The sequence below is a fragment of the Eutrema salsugineum genome, unplaced genomic scaffold (assembly GCF_000478725.1).
Source record: "Eutrema salsugineum unplaced genomic scaffold, Eutsalg1_0 scaffold_5, whole genome shotgun sequence".
NCBI classification, from domain to species: Eukaryota; Viridiplantae; Streptophyta; class Magnoliopsida; order Brassicales; family Brassicaceae; genus Eutrema; species Eutrema salsugineum.
In genome coordinates this window covers 13,435,873-13,456,210 of record NW_006256612.1, presented here as the reverse complement: position 1 = coordinate 13,456,210, position 20,338 = coordinate 13,435,873, and the positions used below count along the sequence as shown (strand labels likewise).

The window sequence follows — 20,338 nt, the reverse complement described above, 5'->3', positions numbered from 1 at the left end:
TAAACTACAAAACTCATCAATCTTTTCATTGATATAAAGAAGAAATCATTAAATCTTAACTGCGACAAGGCTGGTTCTTTGATTCAGTTCCATTTTATTTCCATTAAATTGTCGTCTTCTTTACCCTTACACGTCAATAATTTCTACTAGAAATCTATCATAATTTTTTGGCCATATATGTTTCGTTTTTGATCAATGATTATGGTTGAAATGTTATCATTCTCAGTGACTGGAAATTACAACAGCATTTTAACACAAAACTTATCCACATTTTATATTCTTTTCGTGAATTTTTCCCAAAAAAAAAAGAGAGAAAAAAAGGAAATGATATATCTGGGAAATAGAAATCCGGCTTCCGGACAAAAAAATACCATTAGCTAGAAGAAACAAAAAGAGGCAAAGAGAAGAAGAATTAATTAAGATCCTCATAGATACTGTCAAGGTGAGGCCGCCACGTGGATACTGACGCCGATCTGCTGTGTCGCCGGCGATGACGGTGTTCTTTACCAGTCGACGTCGACGACACAACTTCTTCTAAGTACTTCTCACACAACTTCACACTTTGATCATCACCTTTAACCACTCCGACGTTGGCGCTAGGGTTGTTGTTGAGAGTATTTTTCCGGCGATAACCGTCTTTTCTTCTCCTTTTCTTCTCCGGCAAGGAAGAATCAGGGATGAGAAAATAGATGCTTCCTCGCTTGAGCTCAGATTCAGGGGACAAGATCAAGATTTTACGGACAACACCTTGAGAACATGGTTTGCTTAGGACATGGTTTGGGTTTGCTTGTAGGATCTCTCCTGCGGTTATTGACCGTGTGATCTCCTCAACGTAGCCGTTTAGATGAACGATCCTGATTAAATCTAGTGCTCCACATGGAAGAACACAAGCAATACAACACCTTAAGCTGTTTCCCATCTCTCTCTCTTCTTTCTCTTTACTTTAGGTTTTTTTTTTTTTATATTGATAATCAGATTTATGGGGAAGAACAAGTTGGAGAAGACGAGGTTATATAGGAGCCAACACTTCACGTAACAACAAAGCGGGCTTGACCATACGTATACCGATCAGAAAATTGACTGAAATGCCCTTTTGCCATTTCTATTATTTGAATTTATTCCGAATCATTCCTATGTTAACACAAAAGTATAAGATAAATATCTGGGTAGGAGTATATAGCCTAATGGTTGGTACTAAATACTAATGTCATTACTGCGTTATGTTTTTTGTTATAACGCAGCGAGTCAGACATATGATCAAATATCCGAATTTTTACGGATAGTACCTCTACAGCAAAATATAAGTACTGACATAGCTAAAAAAAACGAAATATCACAAAAACAATAATGTCCACTCTTCGTCCATCCTTATAATTGATATTGAGCTTAATAACAATCACTCGATATACATAGAAAAATCATTATTGTATAGATTGTGTACGCACATCTATCGTATAATAAGGCTATAAGCACTAATGAAACTTTATTCTATAATTTTACTATTATATACATGTGATATTTGTTTACTCTGTGGTCTCTGCAGAGCAGTAGGCTTAGATCTCTGAGCTGAATCTCTGGTAGAGATTCATATAGTAATCTAAATAATTAATCAACGGTTATTAAAGATGTCGAAATGATCGAGTAATTATATTCTGACGCTATGTGACAAATTTTGAAGGAGGAAAAGAAAAAACAGTTTCTTGTATTCTTTCTCGAATAATTCCAAATCTTGAAACTAGGAGCGTGTTGGGATTAGATAGATTACTCGAAAAAAATAATGTGAAACGATGGCCAAAGACTTGGAAACCTAAAAAGGATTATCTATTTAAATCAAAAGCGTCTTGTACACTACGGATACTTAAGTAGGATTTGATATCAATGTTGGAAGTAACGATCCATTAAATTTAGTCAGTGAACTTTTTTAAGTCGTTACTATTGAGAAGAGAACTACACATTCTCGTTGTCTGTGCTCAAGCTACTTCACTTTTGCAAATACAGAATCGAAAAAAAAAAATAGAGAAGTACGGAATACAGAGAATAAGAATTCATTAATTGATGTTGTATTGTTTAATGGTTTTATGGCCTCATATCGTGGCACATTTTGATTGACTTAATTTACTAGAGCTTCCGCACTTCTATTTTGGGTTAATTAAGTTAAACACCAAATTTTGGGTCTAATGGCCCCTCTGATACAGACAAATAAGTTACCCATCAATTTAAAGAAAATAAGATGCTAGTTGGTCGTCATTTTTATAACTGCAGATGGTACGGATCAACACATCTTAGTACTTAGTATGGTTACGGACACTCCACATTCACTAATGACATCAGTTTTCTATGGCCACAACTTTCATATTTCCTACCGTCAATATAAATATTTCCATCATCGTTAAATGCAAAGTCGTATATCTGTACTTTCTTCTTTTGTTTAAAATATGTGTACTTTATTAATTTAAAATGCAAGCATCGGTTGAACGATTTTTTGTTTTTTTTTGTTTTTTTTTTCATTTGGGAAAACAGCTGTCTTGATGGACAAAATATTATGCAGACATTATGATGAATTTTTTAGAAAATATATACATTAAGCGCTTGCGGTTATATATAGAGATATTCGTTTACGTTATTATTCAAATGATTTAGACCATAATAGCACTGTCAAATGTAGGAACCATTTATGTATATATGTATATGTTTCTTCATAGTAGAATAATATTTGAGTTACTTAAACTATTCTGTTGCTTTTAAGACTGTCTGTTAATGACTATTCTCACACTAATTATAGTCAAAACCGTACGTACGTTAGTACGTACTTAACTACGATATCTGCAACTTGCGGGGATTAAGTACTCTATATATTACAGTTGAAGATCCGTTGCTCTCGGGTTTGGATGAGTTATTAAGTTTACTTGATTAAGCAAGAGAGGGGATAAGTAATCCGCAGGACCACATCAATATATAGTTAAATACTTTAAATTTGAATTACTCAATCAATTGAAAAGTACATAAGAGTCCGTACACCAAATTAAACTATTATTACTGGTTTAGACAAAGAGGAGCTGAGTCTTTAAATTCTACTAAGGAACTTTATATATGTGAAATCATTAGGTTCTCACAGTGAATTCACATGCCTAAAAGTTAAGTACTATTGTTGTTGTAAGTTCATGTGGATTGTACTTACCTATGTTATAAAATTATTGAGCGTTTCTAAAACATACTAAGATAACTCTAATACTCATTATAAAGCAAAGCAGAAAAAAAAAATTTCTAAAAACATATATACTGTAATAAGAGGTAAGGTTGAGAACCAATGCTTTATTAAGGATGAACTAAAGTAAGAGCAAGAGAATGTATGAAATTAAAAAAAAAAAAAAAACAAAAAATAACCGGGGGCAAAACAAATCTTGGTAAAGAATTTACGACATGAACGAGGAAGCTTCGTCGTACGGACGTTTGGGGCACCGACTACGTACGATTAGCGCCGAAAATATAATTAATTCGAGAGTACTAATAATACCTTAATTAATTTGGCTATCAGAGAGTGGCGAACTTTTATTAGAACGCGGATGAGATTTCGGGTGAGTGTGCACCATGCACAAATTGTTGAAATGAGTCTTTCTTATGAATCTTTAAAAAGGGACCATAGTTTAAGAACGTGAGCCAAACCTGTCTTGTTCCACAATTTCACAACTTCCACGGTGGATCATTAACCACTTTAATCAACTTTGAATTTGTCAAATTTTGTCCTCTATTGTCAATTATCTTACTAATATTTTTACGCATATGTAGAAATAGACAAAAAAAAATCATAATTAGAAAAACCGAACCGAATGGTATAAGATACTTTAAAATTATAAATGAACTAGAAACGTAGAAAGCTTTGGAGGGTAACTTCGCCGTACAATTTTTAAGCATATTGGATACTAGTGAACAAACAAGATTAATTTTTCTTTAGTTGCATACCTCTAGGCGCGGCTGTATTATTTAACGAGGCCAATAAAAAATGGAAAAGAATCGAAAGATATGCAAATGTAATCATATAGAATGCAATGATATTATAAGAAGTATAGCTGGCGTTTTTTTGGGTCAAAATGACCAAATCAATCAAAGTCTACTTTCTATCCCCAATCATCAACTTAGAATTCTACATTTTTTTCAATCATAATGTCAAACCAAAATTCAAACTAGTTTTAGGATTCTCTTATCAAATGCATCTATAATAATTAACCATGATTGAAATTTCGGTAAGAAAATCCAGATCTTGTTTTTACATTTTCAAGGTGAATATTTCTCAACCACTAGAACACCATAATTAGGTTGGAAAATAGAAAACACTATATGAATATATATGACGGGAGTTGGTATATGGGTTACATATTTTCGAATTTTTAGTAAGAGACGGAAAATTCTAATGAAAATATCAAAGACTAATTCCCCTAAACCCGAGGAAGATTTGATTTTAGCCACTCTTTTATTTTGTTTTAACCAACGGAAAGTATATATTATGGGACGAAGTGGTGTTTTAGGGGGGACGAACCTGATCGAATAAAGACAAACGAAAGGAATAATTTAAAGGTTTAGCATAGATATTGGAGATATCTCCAGCCTATAACACACGTTTGGTTAGATTTACTCTCGTGTGCAATATCCTTTTGTTTTCTCCTTTGGACCGTAAATGATTTCTGAAATCTTAACTGATATCCCGCTGCACGTACTTCTATTTCCAAACTCGTTTTCGTGTTTGGTCTTAAGAGAATCCATTTTTCTAAGAGATTATACCAAGATATCAACATTAACAACCACATATATATATATACATATACAGTATCGCCATATCGGTATATAAATTTTTTGCATGATCTCGTCGGTTTCCATTTACGTATATTTTAACGTTTCTGAGGATATGTGCGTGCATCCTTTTGGTTGTAAGGCCTATTACTGACCATACATTCATATATACATATATATATATATCCATTCTTATCTACCACATAATTTTTTTTTGTAGTGACCAAGACGCTCCAATTTTTAAGGTTTGTGTAGTTGATTGAATATCGATGCGTTTAATTTTATAGGTGAGGTTGGGCAAAAATATTATGGACTGATCATGCATGAGAGTTTAAGTTGTGAAGATTTATCATTTACTATCATAATATATAGCTCACAACATACATTTATATAGTGTGGAGAATACTATACAAGTTTACCCTTATTTTACCCAAGGAAATTAAGTTTAACCTTATTTTTCTAATCTATGATATAGACAAACTTATTCACAAATATCCTCACTTATCTTTGGATCAGCCATGAGGACAGAACGATGAAACACTTATACGCCCCATTTTATTTTAAAAGAATTGAATACCCTAAGGAATAAGGATTTGTTTGTGGCTTATAAAACAAAATTATGAATATTGTACAATTATGAAAAATAGCACCTCGTTTTTTTTTCATTTGTATGATCAGTCAATTATCTCAGAATCAGTCGTGGTTTATCTTTTGGACCAAACTTAGATCATTTCATTTGACGCTCCATCAAGTTTAAAAAGGTGCTAGGAAGAAAAAAAAAAGTCAGAGCCAGCAATTTGGATTGATTTGAAAAAATAAAAACATTTTGATGGAATGAGGAAACCATGACTTGACGGGAACAGTCACCGGAGCGCTAACGTTGAGTGCTGGAGTTTAGTATGAGCTTTCAATGAGGCCCATTTTAATTTCCTTGGCCCACGTAAAGGTCAAACAAAAAAGTCAACAATTCGACGGCATATGACACGTACGCACGAATTACGAATACATATAGATAGCCAGTAGACTCTCCAATAATCAGCCGACTCGTCCTATAAAGAAACAAAAAAAATCACAAAAGAGAAAAAAAGAAAGAGAGAAGGAAAGAGATAATGTTGATCCATGAAATAATATTCATGATCATAACAACTATACTAAGATTGAGAACAAGCCATGCAAATAGCACCAACGAGACAATCAACAACGCATCAATGTTCCCGGCGATTCTCGTGTTCGGAGACTCCACGATCGACACCGGAAACAACAACTACATCAACACCATCATTCGTGCTAACTTCCCTCCTTACGGCTGCAATTTCCCCGGCCGAAACGCCACCGGAAGATTCTCCAACGGTAAACTCATACCGGACTTCATTGCTTCTCTTATGGGAATCAAAGACACCGTTCCTCCTTTCCTCGACCCACATTTGTCGGATTCCGACATTCTCACCGGAGTTTGCTTTGCCTCAGCCGGTTCAGGTTACGACAACTACACTGATCTAGCTACTTTAAGTCTATCCGTCGCCAAACAGGCAGATATGCTCCGAAGTTACTTGGCGAGGCTGAACCGAATCGCCGGAGAAGAGAAAGCGGCCACGATACTCAGCGAGGCTCTTGTGATTGTAAGCTCGGGAACTAACGACTTCGATATAAATCTTTACGATACTCCTTCTCCTCGTGTCAAGCTCGGCGTCAATGGCTATCAAAATTTCATTCTCTCGGGTGTAAAAAACTTCGTTCAAGTAAACAACAATTCTCATCATACACATTGTTAATTATTAAAGGTTTTATTTTTTGTTGTTGTTTTGTTTATACAATATTAGATGTGTTATGTGGTATATATAGGAACTATATGACATTGGTTGCCGGAAAATAATGGTATTGGGACTACCGCCGATCGGATGTTTACCGATTCAGATGACGATGGATAGGCAAAAGCAGAGCGAGAGAAGATGCATCGACAAACAAAACTCAGATTCAAAAAGGTATAACAAGAAGCTAAAGAAGTCCCTGACGGTTATTCAATCCAATCTCTCTGGTAGTGTCATCTTCTACGCCGATATCTACGGAGCAATATTGGACATGGCTACTAATCCCCAAAGATACGGTAACGTAACGTTTTCATTTATCCCATGCACATTACGTTTCGCAATAAATCAAGTTCTCCTTGCGTTTTGATCTATTGCATCCTTAATTTTTTTTTGTTAATACAATTGCAACTTTTTCCAAATCAAGTTCATTGAAATATAATTGATATATTATGATCGGCCACGGAAACAATGTAAGTTTAAGACATATATATTTAGAGTCTTAGACAATTCGGTAACAAAAGTTACAAAAAAACAAAAAAACAAATTAAGGTTTTGGTTCCCTAATACACCTATATTGATAACATTACATATCAGCTACTTAAGCCGGTCTAGCTGGCTTGGTTGGAAGACCATGAAGTCGTTTGCTTGTTAATTTATAATTGTTGGTTATCCACACCAAAAAATCAGCATTATATTGTTGTTTTTTTTTCCTTTAGTCAACAATATATGCATTTTTGTTGGTTTGAACATTATCGCAAGGATGATAACAACAAGTGATCAATATGCTACATGCATGCTTTTGTAGTTGCATTCAATTTTATGTTGATGTTATATCATAGAATTAAACACTAGAATTATTATTTTTCATTTTAATGTAAATTTATAGATGTAGTGTGCTCGCTTTACAGGTTATGAGTACAATTGTAACCAAAGAAAATTCAGAATGAATGAATATACCATGCGAATTTCATGTTCTCCTCACAAGTTAAGTACTGAATTAATTTATTTGAAGGGGACAGGAATAAAGGAGACGACGAGGGGATGCTGCGGAACAGGAGAAATGGAACTATCGTACTTGTGCAATCCTTTAACTCCGACTTGTCCCGACCCTAACCACTTCCTTTTCTGGGACGACATTCATCCTACCCAACTTGCTTACCTCGTCGTCAGTCTCAGTCTTGTTGATCAAATCATCCACGTACTCCATTGATTTTTATTTTTCCTTTTAATGTAATATGTATTCAGGAGGTTAATCTATATCGCTTTTGCTTAAGCTATCTACTATTACTTTAAACTCTATAGCAAAATGCTTGGGAGTGGTGCTCTGTCTGTTAAAATTGAAGAAATTGTTATCTTGATATGCAGTGTTATAGACTTCTTTCAAACCTGGTAATATGCGATCGTGAGTTATATGTTTTAGGAGTAGAGTAAGTTGTAATTATTACTCTTTTACAGTCTCATACATTTTAGGTATTGTGTCTGCTTAGTCGAGGACTACTTGGGTGGATGACTACGTATATGTGAATTCAAGTAATTTACTATTTTTTAAAAAAAATTGTTAGAACAAATTACTCAAACTACAAATTTTTTCTTAGTATAAATATCTTATCGGTTTTGTTTCTTTTTTCTTTGGGTTATCTCTTCAGTTTTGGTCAAGCTTTGAATCTCTTATAAATTTTTTTTTGTTCAATAAATCTCCTTAATTAGATTTCAGTATCTAAAACGTCTATTTTTGTCAGATAAAAACCTTTATTTTGTCCCTTTTGTTTTTTGTTTCCCAACTTTCAAGTAATAAACGAACTCATAACTAAGAAAGTCGGTACAAAGAGCAATTTAATCCAATAGTAAATAACTTTCAAACACATATAAAATCCAACCCTTTAAAAAACAGAGTTGATAAAGCAGTAACAATTACATCAGAAACTTGACCAAAATCCAAAAAGTTGCAATTCAACTACAAACTTTCAACTATTAACAATGACTACCTCCAAAACCAGAGCGGTCGTTCTATTCATAATAACTCTAGTTGCGTCTTGCAACGCGGCCGATACCGCCAAATCGCAACCGCTAGCACCGGCGATCCTAATCTTCGGAGACTCAACCGCGGACACGGGAAACAATAATTACCACCCAAATGCCAACTTCAAGGCAAATCGTATCCCTTACGGAGTCGATCTCCAAGGGAAAGCAGCGAGTGGGAGATTCTCAAATGGAAAGCTCTACTGCGAAATTATCGCCTCCAGGCTTCACATCAAAGAGTTAGTTCCTCCTTTTCTCCAACCAAACCTCTCTGACGCAGAAATCGTCACCGGGGTTAGCTTTGCATCCGCTGGTTCAGGCTATGACGACCGAACTATGCTCACCACAAAGGCCATCCCGGTCTCATACCAACCTACCATGTTCAAGAATTACATTTCTCGTCTCAAAGGTATCGTGGGAGAGAAGAAAGCGATGGAGATCATAAATGGTGCGATCGTGATCGTTAGTGCAGGTACTAACGATTTCACCTTGAACTATTATGATCTTCCCACAAGGCGTCTCGACTATCCTAAGATCTCTGATTACCAGAATTTCCTTCTCAAGAGATTAGAGAACTTCGTCAAGGTAACCGTTTACTTCTCTAAGCTTGTTTTTCCTAATAAAATTGTTCTTTCTCAATAGATTTAGATGGTGACATCTACAGAGTAGTTCTGATCAAGAATGAAAATTATTTGTACCTCCAATAATATAGCGGCCTAGTATGTCTTGTATGTTGTCGTCATTAGAAGAGACTATATAAAATGTACACTTGATATTTTTTTTGGTGTGTGTAGGAGATTTACAATTTAGGGTGCAGAAAAATGTCGGTGGGTGGGTTGTCACCGGTGGGTTGCTTGCCGGTCCAAATGACCACAAAACTCCGCAGTGGAAAATTCAGAAAATGCGTAGAAAGAGAGAACAGAGACGCACTCTTGTACAATGAAAAGCTTCAAAAGCTACTGCCTGCTATTGAAGCGTCTCTCCCAGGAAGCAAGATCGTATACTCAAATATCTATGATCCCACGATGGACATGATCAAGAACCCTACTAAATACGGTATGTTTACTTTGCTTCTTCCTCAAGCCATCTCCATAGTGTCTTGACTTCTTGGACATTTATTCACGTATAGGGTTTAAGGAAACGAAGAAAGGGTGTTGCGGAACAGGGTACATTGAGACGGGTGACTTGTGCGATTCACGTTCTAAGTTATGTTCGAATCGCTCGGAGTATATGTTCTTTGACTCTATTCACCCTTCCTTCGCCACCTACAATCACCTCTTTGCTGCTACCTACCCTACCATATCCAAGCTTCTTGACTAATGCCTAAAACTCTTAACATATATATTGGTTATGTATTAGTAGTCTTAGTTCATCACAGCTGGTCCATGAAATTGATTCTAAGCTTTGATGTATATTGTCACTCTTTCATTTTCAATGATTGATCCTGCACATTCACCCAAAACAAAAAAAAAAATTTAACAGGATTCACAATTTTACAGATTTATCGATTAATAATGCATTTTCTTTTCATATTAAATTTAATCAACTTGAGCTTTCCTTGAACAAACTCTTAATCCGCATCTCCAAATCTTCAACAGTATACGCAATAAACGGCTCTCCACGCCTCCCATTAATCTCAGGCGATGCCTTCAATCTTGCGATGAAATTTAAGTACGCCGGAGCCACAATTCCGGCGACGGAGCTTCTTAATTCTTCTCTCAATTGCTCGTCAGTTACAACCCATTGAGACTGCGTCAGACACACTTCATCGAACCGGACATTGAACAATCTAAGGTTCTCTATTAGCTTAGGATACGGACCCTCGGTCCTTAGCAATGCCACCACTTGGTTCCACGAGCTCCTTTGGTAATTAGAGTGGTATTGCCTCAGTTTAGCTGTCTGCTTCACAATCCAATCTTCTCCTAGGATCGAACCTAGCTCGTTATCCTTGGCCTTATCAAGAATATACTTCCCATTGTTCATCATGAACAAGAAACACAACGACGGGTCTCGGTAAGTTCGTTTCTTGCCTTCCAAGTTACTTTCCAACAACTCCAAAACCCATCTGATTTGAACCGACAAAGGTCTTGTGTCTGATCCGGTTTCGTTCCCGGTCTGATCAAGGATCTGCTCCAAGGAATGTCGCGATTTACACGCCGCACGCTGATAATTCATCACATACCGTGTAATTGGGTGAATCCCACCGCCAGGAAACGCGGTTTTGGGAGGATCACGACGGATCAGATTCTCGAGTTCCATAAATATCCCTCTGATCGCTTCTCCCAACCGTTTATGAATCGCGACCGCCTCGTGCCTTAGCGGCGAGCAGTATTTATTGGAGAATAGCGTTTCCATTTTGGGAATTAGGTCTTGCATCGCTTCGTACAAATCCATAACCTTAAACAAGCGTTCAGGCAAACGGCTTCCTAAAGCGATTGCGTCTGCGAAATTCAAAATCTGTGTGGTCGTTCCACGACAAACTTCCATGAAAGAGAGATCGGTTACAGAGGAAACAGGGAGATCAGAGAAAACGCGGTCGCAGAGAAGACGCTCGCTCGGAAAGAAAACGCGGAACACCATGGTGACTGCTTTGATCCAACGGTCGATTTCGTCTTCAAGGTCTTGCCATGGAGTCTCTTGCACTTGCTCCATACTTAGTCCTCTCAGATGCAACCTCGACAAACTTTCCTCTAGAAACTCTCTCCGTCGACTACTGTACACTCGCGAACACTCTTTTCCGAAACCACCAGCGACCATCCGCACAGCAATCGCGTTTAAATCGCCTATAACGCTTGATGGCAACGGCTCGATCACGATTTTGTAATCGGTGATTGGAGGTGCAACAGTTACCTGTTCAGATGAGCAATTTTGCGAATTTAACCACAAATCATAATAGGGGATTGAACTGTAAAAATTTAAACCGAACTCACAACCACATTGATTTTATTACAAAACAAAAAGAATAGCTTTTGTTTGGTTCTAGTTTGTCTAAAACCAAAAATCAATCTAAACCGGATTGTCAACTTCTAGATCTTAAAAGTTACTGCGGATTAGTTTTAGACTTTTAGTAATTATGAAAATTAAATTTATTTATGTTACCAATTTGTAATTAATTAATTACCTGTTGGACCCCGTAGCTTCTGCCGTTGTCTTCTTCCCCGGAGAAGTCGTCGTCGGAGTCAAACGACTCAGGGGCTCGGTCCATTACATATCCAAACTCTTCCTGAAGCCTAAACATCACCTGTTGAATCAGATCATCGGCACGGGAGAGACAGACGGCGGCGGATTTATCTCCGGCCACGGATCTCAAGTCTCCGGCCATCGTAATTAGCTCATCAACGGCGTCGAGGAAAGTTCGCGAGTCAACGGGATCGGACCAGATCGGCCGATCCTCCACGATGTAGCCAGAGATCTGTCGCTCTAAGGAGTTGAGGGACCGTTCAAGGTTAAGGTTTGCGCCGCCGCGGACTCCGGTGGGTCGAGGGTCGCCGCCGAGGCTCCCGGAGCCACTATATCCGGAAAGGATCTGTAAGATATCTCCGGCGGCGCTTGGATCCTTGCCAAGGGCTCTAGCGATGTCTCTGGCGGCTGCGTAAAGATTCTCGTCGCCGGCTTCAGCCATATGGTTTGATGGGGATCAATAATATTGAGGGGAATTTGGTGGATTGGGTGAATAATGACGAAACACCATTAGAGGAAGACTATAATATGGAGAAAGTCTTCGTCATAAGAATAAGATTAGACGCGGGAACCATGTCTGACTTGTGTGTTTCTGTTTGTATTTTAATGGAATCTGTAATTTCATATTGCCACGACCACGACTTTGTCTTCGAATTAATTTCTTTTGGTTTTGTCTGGTTTGATGTTTCCATAACGTGAACGCATTTTACCAACCACGTTAAGCGTTATGCGTTTGTTCAATACTCCCCAAATCAAGAAACGGTCTAAAACTAAACTCTATAGTGAAACAATCGTTGAATTGTGGAAATTGGTTATGGGCCAATGACTTCGTCACGTTGAATTTTCGGCGTCGGGTCCACTTTTGAATAGGCCGATGATTTTGTTTTCTTGCATTTACGAATTGGACCAACAGACATATCTCTTAATTTTGGGATCGATAAGTTTGGATCGTACAGAACTGTCAAGTTTGGTAATAGGCTGAGAGGCCCACTCTTTTTTTCACTTAGAGCACCTCCAATGGAGGTTCAAGAGGATATCATGGCTCAAACTCATAGGTAAAAACTACAAAAAAAATGTAAAAGCCCATAAATTCGATGATCCAGTCTCTTATTTAAGAGGCTGATGAACCTGGGTTCGTCGCAACTTGGTAGCTTCTAATTAACGGAGAGAAAAAAATGAAGCTGTGTGTTTTGGGATTCTGCGGTAAACAGAAAAAAATTTGGGGATCACCATTGAACCATTGGACATAAAATTTTGATGGGTTCTAAATTTTTAATTTCTCAAAATTAAATGAATAAAAAATTACAGATGGACCCCAAGAGGATATCACCATTGAGGCTGCTCTTAGTATAGGTTGAGTATATTAATTTGATATTTATATGATTTTTGAAGCATTCAACTTTCGTTTGATAGGATTTTGTTCTTATATTTTCTTTTAAGTTCACCAACACGATAAATTGAACTGTATGCCATCTATTAGCTATGTTTAAACCTAACATTCGTTTTCTTTCTTTGTTTCACTTTCTCAGTTCTCTTTTTACAAATGAACTTAAATATATATATATATACATGTTATTTTTTTATAGATTAGGCATGACAAATGTATTTTAGTATGACAAATGACTCTTAAATGAGTTCTAATAAATATACATACGTATATAGATTATATATTATGTAAATAGGTTTTAATGAATATACACATAAAAAATAAAAAAATTTAAAGATGAACAGATGATGTGTCATAATATTTTGCCTACTTCAATTCACGTGTTTGCTTCTGACGACGGCACCAGGGAAGAAAAAGTATACGTGTCTGAAAACCACTTTCCATATAAAATAGATCAACCACTCGGCGTCCACTTCAAAGACGAATTGATTATGGAAGAACAACAAAAGAAAAAGGAAGGGAGCAACATGTACGAGTCACGTCAGAACCAGCCACCGTATGTCTCGCAGATGCAGCCGATGATGCAGGAAGCTTACGGAGGCGGGCTTTACGGTAAAGACGATGAGAAAGAGGTAGATGTCAAGACTAAAAAGAAAGAAGCCAAGAATATAGAGAACGAGCCTCAGCAGCATAACCAACCGGCCAGCGATACACAGAGCGCAGATGGACCAGACGAGGTGAAGACGATGAAGCCAAAGCACAAGCAACCACCTTCTTCCGGCGATAGAGACATTGACATCACTGGCCAGTCTTATATTCAATGATGACTCTTGTAGTGCTCTTTTGTTTGTGTTGTATTGTTCTTTTGAGTTTCTCTTTCTTTGTCTTTTTACTAAACCTAATAAATTAGAAAAGTACTATCGAAATTATCATATGATGATTAATCTAAATGAATTAAATATACAAAAACTTCAGAAGATATGAGTAACATTTGAAGAAAGAGCACTTGAACACAATTAAAAGACCTTTTTCTTAAGTACAAACTTATTGATTTATATAGACCAAAGTTGTAAGAATTGCCAAGTATTATTAACAGAGATTTGAAGTTAGTTTACCAAAACATGTATAACCATAAACCGAGAAGACAGTTTCTACAACATACAAACAGTTGTATTCTAAATTCGTTGACAAACCGTGAATTGTGAAAATAATACTTGTTGCTTTATGATAAAACATATTAAGATTGGGGGTTCCAATACTTATTAGGCTTACAAAATTACCCTAAACGAGAATTTTCTTATAGACATTTTTTTTGGTTAAGACTATATTCTAGAGGACTTATCTCACAAATAACAGAAACAGAGCCTCCTTTTTGCTTTTTCCCTTTGTGGCTCCTCTTTTATCTTTTTTTTTTTTTTTTTAAATACCAATCTTTCAGAGGAAAAATCTCAGCCAGTAGATAGAAAAAGAGGATTACTCAGCATGCATTTGAACACAAGTCACAAATTTCAGAGTAGACGAACACAAATGTTAAGTCATTTCATCAAAACTCTGGTGATCATTGCTCCTCCACCACCACCAATGCTTCTCTTTACCTCAATTCCTTACTTCCGCTTCCTCCTTCTCATCCCAGAAACTTCTCGAACCTTCGTCTTCCTCCTCTTTGTGAGCACTTCAGTTGTAACGAGTATCTCTGAGCGATCGTCGTCAATGGAGATCCACCCCACTTCCGTCTCTGCTCCTCTCGCCGTATCATCGCAGGTTCGCCACCAAATCTTGAAAAAAAAATTAATCTTTTCGTTAATACAACAACAAATTGAGAAAACTATATATTTTTGAGTTTTTGCTCTACTGGGTTTTCTATGGTATGCATAGTTGGAGACCTTCACGGCGATCTGAGTAAAGCCAGAGACGCGCTTCAGATGGCCCGGAGTCTTGAGTTCCGATGGACGAGACCAGTGGATCGGCAAAGACACTGTATGTCTTTTATCATCACTTGACATAAATTCAGTTTCTATTATAGTTCAACGGTTGAAACAGAGTGGGAAATGGAGTTCTTATTCTTCAAGATAGGGATATGTATAGATGATACTACGCTTGTATTGAAAGCAATCTCTTGTAATCAATCTGTTTCTGAATTGCTGTCTTGATGTTTAAGATCTCTTAGTGGATGTCTCATACAGCTTCGTATCTCTTGACTTTTAAGCCTTTGTGAGTTCTTCAGACTTATGTGAAATCAATAAATGAAAAATACAGGTACTAGTTCAGGTAGGAGACATACTGGATCGTGGCGATGATGAAATTGCAATACTCTCGTTACTGAGGTTACTTGATGAACAGGCGAAAGCTAACGGTGGAGCTGTTTTCCAGGTCTGAATGCTATCACACTTGAATTTGATAAGTATATGTTACAGAAAGGACAACTAAGATAGAACTAACACAGAGAGAATAATTGTTCAATTTTAAGGTTAATGGGAACCATGAGACAATGAACGTTGAAGGGGATTTCAGATACGTAGATGCGAGAGCATTTGATGAGTGTACAGATTTTCTCGACTACTTGGAGGATTATGGACAAGATTGGGACAAAGCGTTTAAAAATTGGATTTTTGAGTCAAGACAATGGAAAGAAGATAGGAGAAGTTCTCAAACCTATTGGGATCAATGGAATGTAGTAAAGGTACTTCATTCTGCTGTGCCCTCTCTGAGGCTTCTAACTTCTGTATTTTTCGGTTAACCAAAAGTCGTTGGAAAACTATTAGGACAGAGGCAAAAGGGAGTGATTGCAAGGTCGGTCCTTTTCAGACCAGGTGGTCGATTAGCATGTGAATTAGCGCGTCACGGAGTTATCTTGCGTGTTAATGACTGGGTTTTCTGCCACGGTGGTCTCCTTCCTCATCATGGTAAAGATAATCAGTCTATCTCCACATTTCTTCTCGGCTTTGAGAGATGTACCTTCTTCCTAACTATGTACTTTCCACAGTTGCATACGGCGTTGAGAGGATAAACAGAGAAGTCGCTACCTGGATGAGAAGCTATACTGACGACTATGAAGAGAGTCCTCAGATGCCATTCATTGCAACTCGGGGATATGACAGTGTGGTCTGGAGCCGACTTTACTCAAGAGAGACCTCTGATCTGGATGACTATCAAATGGAACAGGCAAGTTGAATTTGAGTCACCAAAATCCTCTGTTATATCCTCATCATCAACATGGATTTAATGTCTTTCCTGATTTTTTTTTTCTTTCTAATCAGGTAAGTAAAATTCTCCGGGACACTCTTGAAGCTGTCGGGGCCAAGGCAATGGTGGTCGGCCATACTCCCCAGTTATCAGGCGTAAACTGGTACATTTAGCGAAATTCATTCCCAGTAGATGTTAATCACAAGATCTATACAACTCTATGATGAGATATGGGTTTTGTATTTTATTAGTGAATATGGTTGCAGCATATGGAGAGTTGATGTGGGAATGTCCAGTGGTGTTCTTGACTCTAGACCAGAGGTATTTTTCAACAATCTTGGTTTTATGTCTTGGTTATATATATCCCCACCCCAGAACGATGACTGACACTGGGTGTTGTTTCTTCAGGTTCTGGAGATAAGAGGGGACAAAGCTAGAGTTATAAGGAGCAACCAGGACAGACTTCATGAACTTCAAGTTGCAGATTACATTTAAAACGCTATTCAATACAAGAACCAAACTGTCATGTTCAAGATTCAAACTTTTCACCATTTTTATTAGCATGAACAAAGAAAAAAGCAGCAGAAGTTTCAGACAAGACCCAGTGGAGAGAAAGATGCAGATGAGTGACTTCAAACTTTGAACTCTATGTATGTATGCATGTATAAATGTATGTGAATCATCAGAAACATACGGTATTCATCAAGTACAGGGTTTGTATAGCAAAACACTGCTTAGTATTACTTTTGGATGAATATTAAAGGAAAATATTGTAACACGTTAATGAAAGTGCAGTTTCTCTTGAGAAGAAATATTGGTGGACACAAACTCCACAAGCAGTAAGCCACAAAGCAAAGTTAAGAGTAGTGAAAATCTCTGCTTGGAATTGGTGTTATCGTGAAATTTTGGATGTCACGTTAAACAGATATTGAGAAAGATTGGATTTTTAATTCTTAAGAGAGATCAAACACTTGAACCAATAAAGTTTGAGAAATAGTGTTTAGTTATGAGAAGTGGATCTCAATCTCCGAAGCTGATCAATCCAACGATCTTCATTAACATCAGAGGCCCAATCAGGGGCCGTTCCAGGGAACGAGATGGCTCGCATTGCCTCCATAACCCTCGCCGCATTCTCCACCACTAACGGCGATCTTCTACGCCGTTCGTCCTCTTCAAATGCTGCACGGATCTCCGAATCTGGCGTCTCCGTCTCAGTGTCTTCTTCGCTCTCACTCTTATGCTCTGCGTGTCCGTTTATACTTAAAGAAGAGATTCCGTCCTCTGCTTCCAGGATCATACAATGGCCGTTAGAGAGTCCGTTGCTGAAGTCGTCTCCACCGATCGGACGATTATTGTCTTCCTCATCGTTTCCGTCGTCGTCTCCACCGTCTAAATCGACGGCTGAGATCGGCTCGTAATAGTCCTGCGACTCTTCTACGGAATTGGAGTCTGAGTCGCTCCCGGCGTTGTTCTCTGCAAATCATTCATCCACCAGTTAAGCAGATCCCAATTCCATAAATCCAGAGCTAGAGAGAGAGAGACCAAATCTGGTTTTTGAATCCTAATAAGAACTAAACAGAAGAAAGAGAGGAGAAAAACCTTCCATGTGAGATCACCTGAAGCTGCTTTTCTTTCTGCAATTGGAGACGGGAAACGTATTACAGTATGTCGGAGATTAAGAGAGAAGCCGATGCAGTTGTATTGCACTGAGTTGTGTAAAAAAAATTTTGAGCTCAGACGTGAGGCATATATCATCTGGAATCAGATGTGTGCGAAGGACCCAACCATCGCTAAAGCCAATTTCTTCACAGCTCGAATGCACCAGCCGGGAATCGAACCCGGGTCTGTACCGTGGCAGGGTACTATTCTACCACTAGACCACTGGTGCCTCGTTGTACTTCTTCACATTTATATTTATTTATATATATATATATATATATTATTTTAACCAAATAAATAGCTCCGTCCATCGCTCCCGTCTCACACAATCTCAGCTGCTTCGATTTCATCTTTCATGGTAATCCATCGTAGCTTAAAGCAGCTCGAAGATGTTCTCTTCCTCTGTTCTCGCATTCCTATTTTCGAGATTGATTTCCGAAACCAAGTTATAGTGCTCAACTAAGCTCACATCCTGACTTAAAGTACATGTTTTGATTATGGAGTTTCGCTTGTCCTTCGGATGAATGGTAGGAAAAAAAATAGAAATGAGACTGAATCGAGTTTAGTGTCGACTACAGATAAGAAAAGAGAGAAGATGTGCAATGTTTTGTTAAGTTATTACTAGAAGCTTGGATACAACTTTTATCAAAATTTCTCGACGACAGCATCATCAACACAAACCTAGAAAAATGTAATCTAATATGACATAAAACCTGAAAAAACCCATTTTACAAACAAAAAAACAAACAGGATCCTCAAGAGTATGAATCGCCTAACCCTTTGTCTTTTTTTTTTTTTTTTTTCAGGCAGTGTTTGAATCGCCATTGAAGTCCTGAAAGAAAGATTTGACCCCTTCATAAGTGGACCAACAGATCGCTGCTGCAGGAGCATGGAAAAGCATTCTCGGTAGCCACCCCCTTAGAAGTCCCCTGTATCCGTCTTTCTTCACAATCGTTCTCAGTACATCACTGATCGAACCGCTCGTGAAACGGTCGCATCCACACACACCCTGCACATCACCAAAGATAATTGAGGCCATTTCATACATTTTAGAGCAAAGAATCATGGACCTAGCTGATCCTGACATTGCTGTTTCTTAAACTCTATGCTAGGTCAATAAAAAGCATGCAAAAGACATCTATTCTCGAGCAAGCAACACTACTGTTTCATATGCAAAAATCACAACGCATCAAAAACATACACATGTATGCAAAGTAAAAACAATATTATACACCTAAAAAGCTGTAACATCACTCAAATGCTAAAATTCTACTAGATCTTAGAAATTGTTTCATCCTTCTTCATCTTTCAACCTCATATTATCACATTCGAAATGAAACAAAGCGAAAACATATCTCCTACATTCCTTAAACGTTATGCTACAGCAATACAGGGCCGGCCGTTTTAAGAGATAATCAGTGAGAGATCAATTAGCAGATGTCATTTGCTAAAACACTATCTTATATTATTAGATACACAAACCATAAACCCTACTGGTTGAAACATCTAGCCACTGAAACCAAAGAACTGATCTTGAATTCTTTCAACGCTAAGTTCTATGTGATTGTTATAACTAAAACAGCTTAAACCGCAACAATAAAATTACGCTGGAGTTACCATCTGCCAGTAGTCTGATAATTCTTTTTTCACAATCATTATTCCCAGAAGAGTAAAGACAACACCTAACTACTGAAATCGAAACAAGTCCATCTTAGAAGCCTTTGACCTACCAAAACACAAGTATTGAGACTCATGACTAAAAGCATAACACCTAAGATCTATCATTTACCACTAACACCAGTACACAACTGTGTATCTTAAGAGATAAAGAGCAGTTGAATTTCTACCTGACATTGCAACTGCGTCTTGACAACGTCGAGCGGCGTCGTCACAGCAGCTGCCAATCCACCAGCGGCGGCTCCTGCAGTGGCATGGACTAACCAACCTTCCTCGTCGCTAACCCTCTCCGGAGAAATCTCCATCAATGCCTTCTTCGCTGCCTCGTACGTCGCGAAGTGGACAGCAGTAAAAGGCGCGTTCATCAGAACAGTCGTCCTGTAAGAAGCGTAGAACGCGCCGATCCCTTCCTCGCGCATAACCCTCTTGACGCAATCCCAGACGCCTTTGTAGGTTCCTTCTCCCATCTGCAACCTCTGCTTCACCATATCCATTGGAGTAAAAACTGCGTCGCTTGATATCGTCGCGAAGACGCCGGAGATGGCATGCGCGGCGGAATTGTTGGGATTCCCGGCGGATAGGAACTTTTTCGATACCTCGTAGAAGGAGAAATAGACGGCGTGAGCTGGTCCGGCGCCGA

General features: G+C 38.0%; 8 protein-coding genes and 2 non-coding genes across 11 annotated transcripts in view; 4 read left to right on the top strand and 6 right to left on the bottom strand.

The window, feature by feature from the left end:
- Positions 1-270: 270 nt before the first annotated feature.
- On the bottom strand, positions 271-975 carry LOC18994177. Its single transcript, XM_006417798.2, has one exon. It carries the CDS (start codon positions 917-919, stop codon positions 413-415), a length of 507 nt encoding a protein of 168 aa, XP_006417861.1. The 5' UTR covers positions 920-975; the 3' UTR covers positions 271-412.
- A 4,919-nt stretch (positions 976-5,894) lies between these two features.
- Positions 5,895-7,803, top strand: LOC18994176 (GDSL esterase/lipase At1g06990). The gene is made up of 3 exons (XM_006417797.2): positions 5,895-6,524; positions 6,628-6,889; positions 7,613-7,803. Exons 1-3 carry the CDS (start codon positions 5,895-5,897, stop codon positions 7,801-7,803), a joined length of 1,083 nt encoding a protein of 360 aa, XP_006417860.1.
- Positions 7,804-8,570: 767 nt separating this feature from the next.
- On the top strand, positions 8,571-9,965 carry LOC18994175 (GDSL esterase/lipase At2g30310). The gene is made up of 2 exons (XM_024152512.1): positions 8,571-9,197; positions 9,407-9,965. The coding sequence occupies exons 1-2, from the start codon at positions 8,571-8,573 to the stop codon at positions 9,713-9,715; spliced, it is 936 nt and encodes a 311-aa protein (XP_024008280.1). The 3' UTR covers positions 9,716-9,965.
- A 29-nt stretch (positions 9,966-9,994) lies between these two features.
- Positions 9,995-12,364, bottom strand: LOC18994174 (exocyst complex component EXO70B2). The gene is made up of 2 exons (XM_006417794.2): positions 11,734-12,364; positions 9,995-11,462 (listed from the first exon to the last, which is right to left on the bottom strand). Exons 1-2 carry the CDS (start codon positions 12,232-12,234, stop codon positions 10,155-10,157), a joined length of 1,809 nt encoding a protein of 602 aa, XP_006417857.1. The 5' UTR covers positions 12,235-12,364; the 3' UTR covers positions 9,995-10,154.
- A 1,304-nt stretch (positions 12,365-13,668) lies between these two features.
- LOC18994173 lies at positions 13,669-14,098 on the top strand. Its single transcript, XM_006417793.2, has one exon. It carries the CDS (start codon positions 13,671-13,673, stop codon positions 14,001-14,003), a length of 333 nt encoding a protein of 110 aa, XP_006417856.1. The 5' UTR covers positions 13,669-13,670; the 3' UTR covers positions 14,004-14,098.
- A 589-nt stretch (positions 14,099-14,687) lies between these two features.
- On the top strand, positions 14,688-17,174 carry LOC18994172 (shewanella-like protein phosphatase 1). The gene is given in 11 exon segments (XM_024152700.1): positions 14,688-14,761; positions 14,764-14,940; positions 15,055-15,107; positions 15,109-15,156; positions 15,436-15,549; positions 15,647-15,859; positions 15,947-16,082; positions 16,163-16,341; positions 16,437-16,525; positions 16,614-16,683; positions 16,771-17,174. Coding segments are annotated over 11 exon segments (1,221 nt in total). The 5' UTR covers positions 14,688-14,706; the 3' UTR covers positions 16,858-17,174.
- Positions 17,175-17,231: 57 nt separating this feature from the next.
- Positions 17,232-18,135, bottom strand: LOC18994171. 2 transcript variants are annotated; one of them, XM_006417791.2, is made up of 2 exons: positions 17,979-18,135; positions 17,232-17,835 (listed from the first exon to the last, which is right to left on the bottom strand). In XM_006417791.2, exons 1-2 carry the CDS (start codon positions 18,115-18,117, stop codon positions 17,363-17,365), a joined length of 612 nt encoding a protein of 203 aa, XP_006417854.1. In that variant the 5' UTR covers positions 18,118-18,135; the 3' UTR covers positions 17,232-17,362. The 2 variants fall into 2 exon arrangements, with proteins under 2 accessions (XP_006417854.1, XP_024008469.1); XM_024152701.1 differs by having other exon boundaries at positions 17,962-18,125.
- LOC112084208 lies at positions 18,092-18,176 on the bottom strand. Its single transcript, XR_002898166.1, has one exon. It is a non-coding gene; the product is annotated as a small nucleolar RNA snoR114 (small nucleolar RNA).
- Positions 18,177-18,179: 3 nt separating this feature from the next.
- TRNAG-GCC lies at positions 18,180-18,250 on the bottom strand. The gene has a single exon. It is a non-coding gene; the product is annotated as a tRNA-Gly (tRNA).
- A 367-nt stretch (positions 18,251-18,617) lies between these two features.
- Positions 18,618-20,338, bottom strand: part of LOC18994170 (mitoferrin) — a 2,413-nt gene continuing 692 nt past the window's right edge. The window contains exons 2-3 of the mRNA XM_006417790.2: positions 19,869-20,338; positions 18,618-19,030 (exon numbers count right to left, since the gene is read on the bottom strand). The exon at positions 19,869-20,338 is cut by the window's right edge and continues 65 nt beyond it. Of these exons, the coding sequence (XP_006417853.2) occupies positions 18,824-19,030; positions 19,869-20,338 (677 nt within the window). The 3' untranslated portion in view covers positions 18,618-18,823. The remainder of the gene's footprint in view (positions 19,031-19,868) is intronic.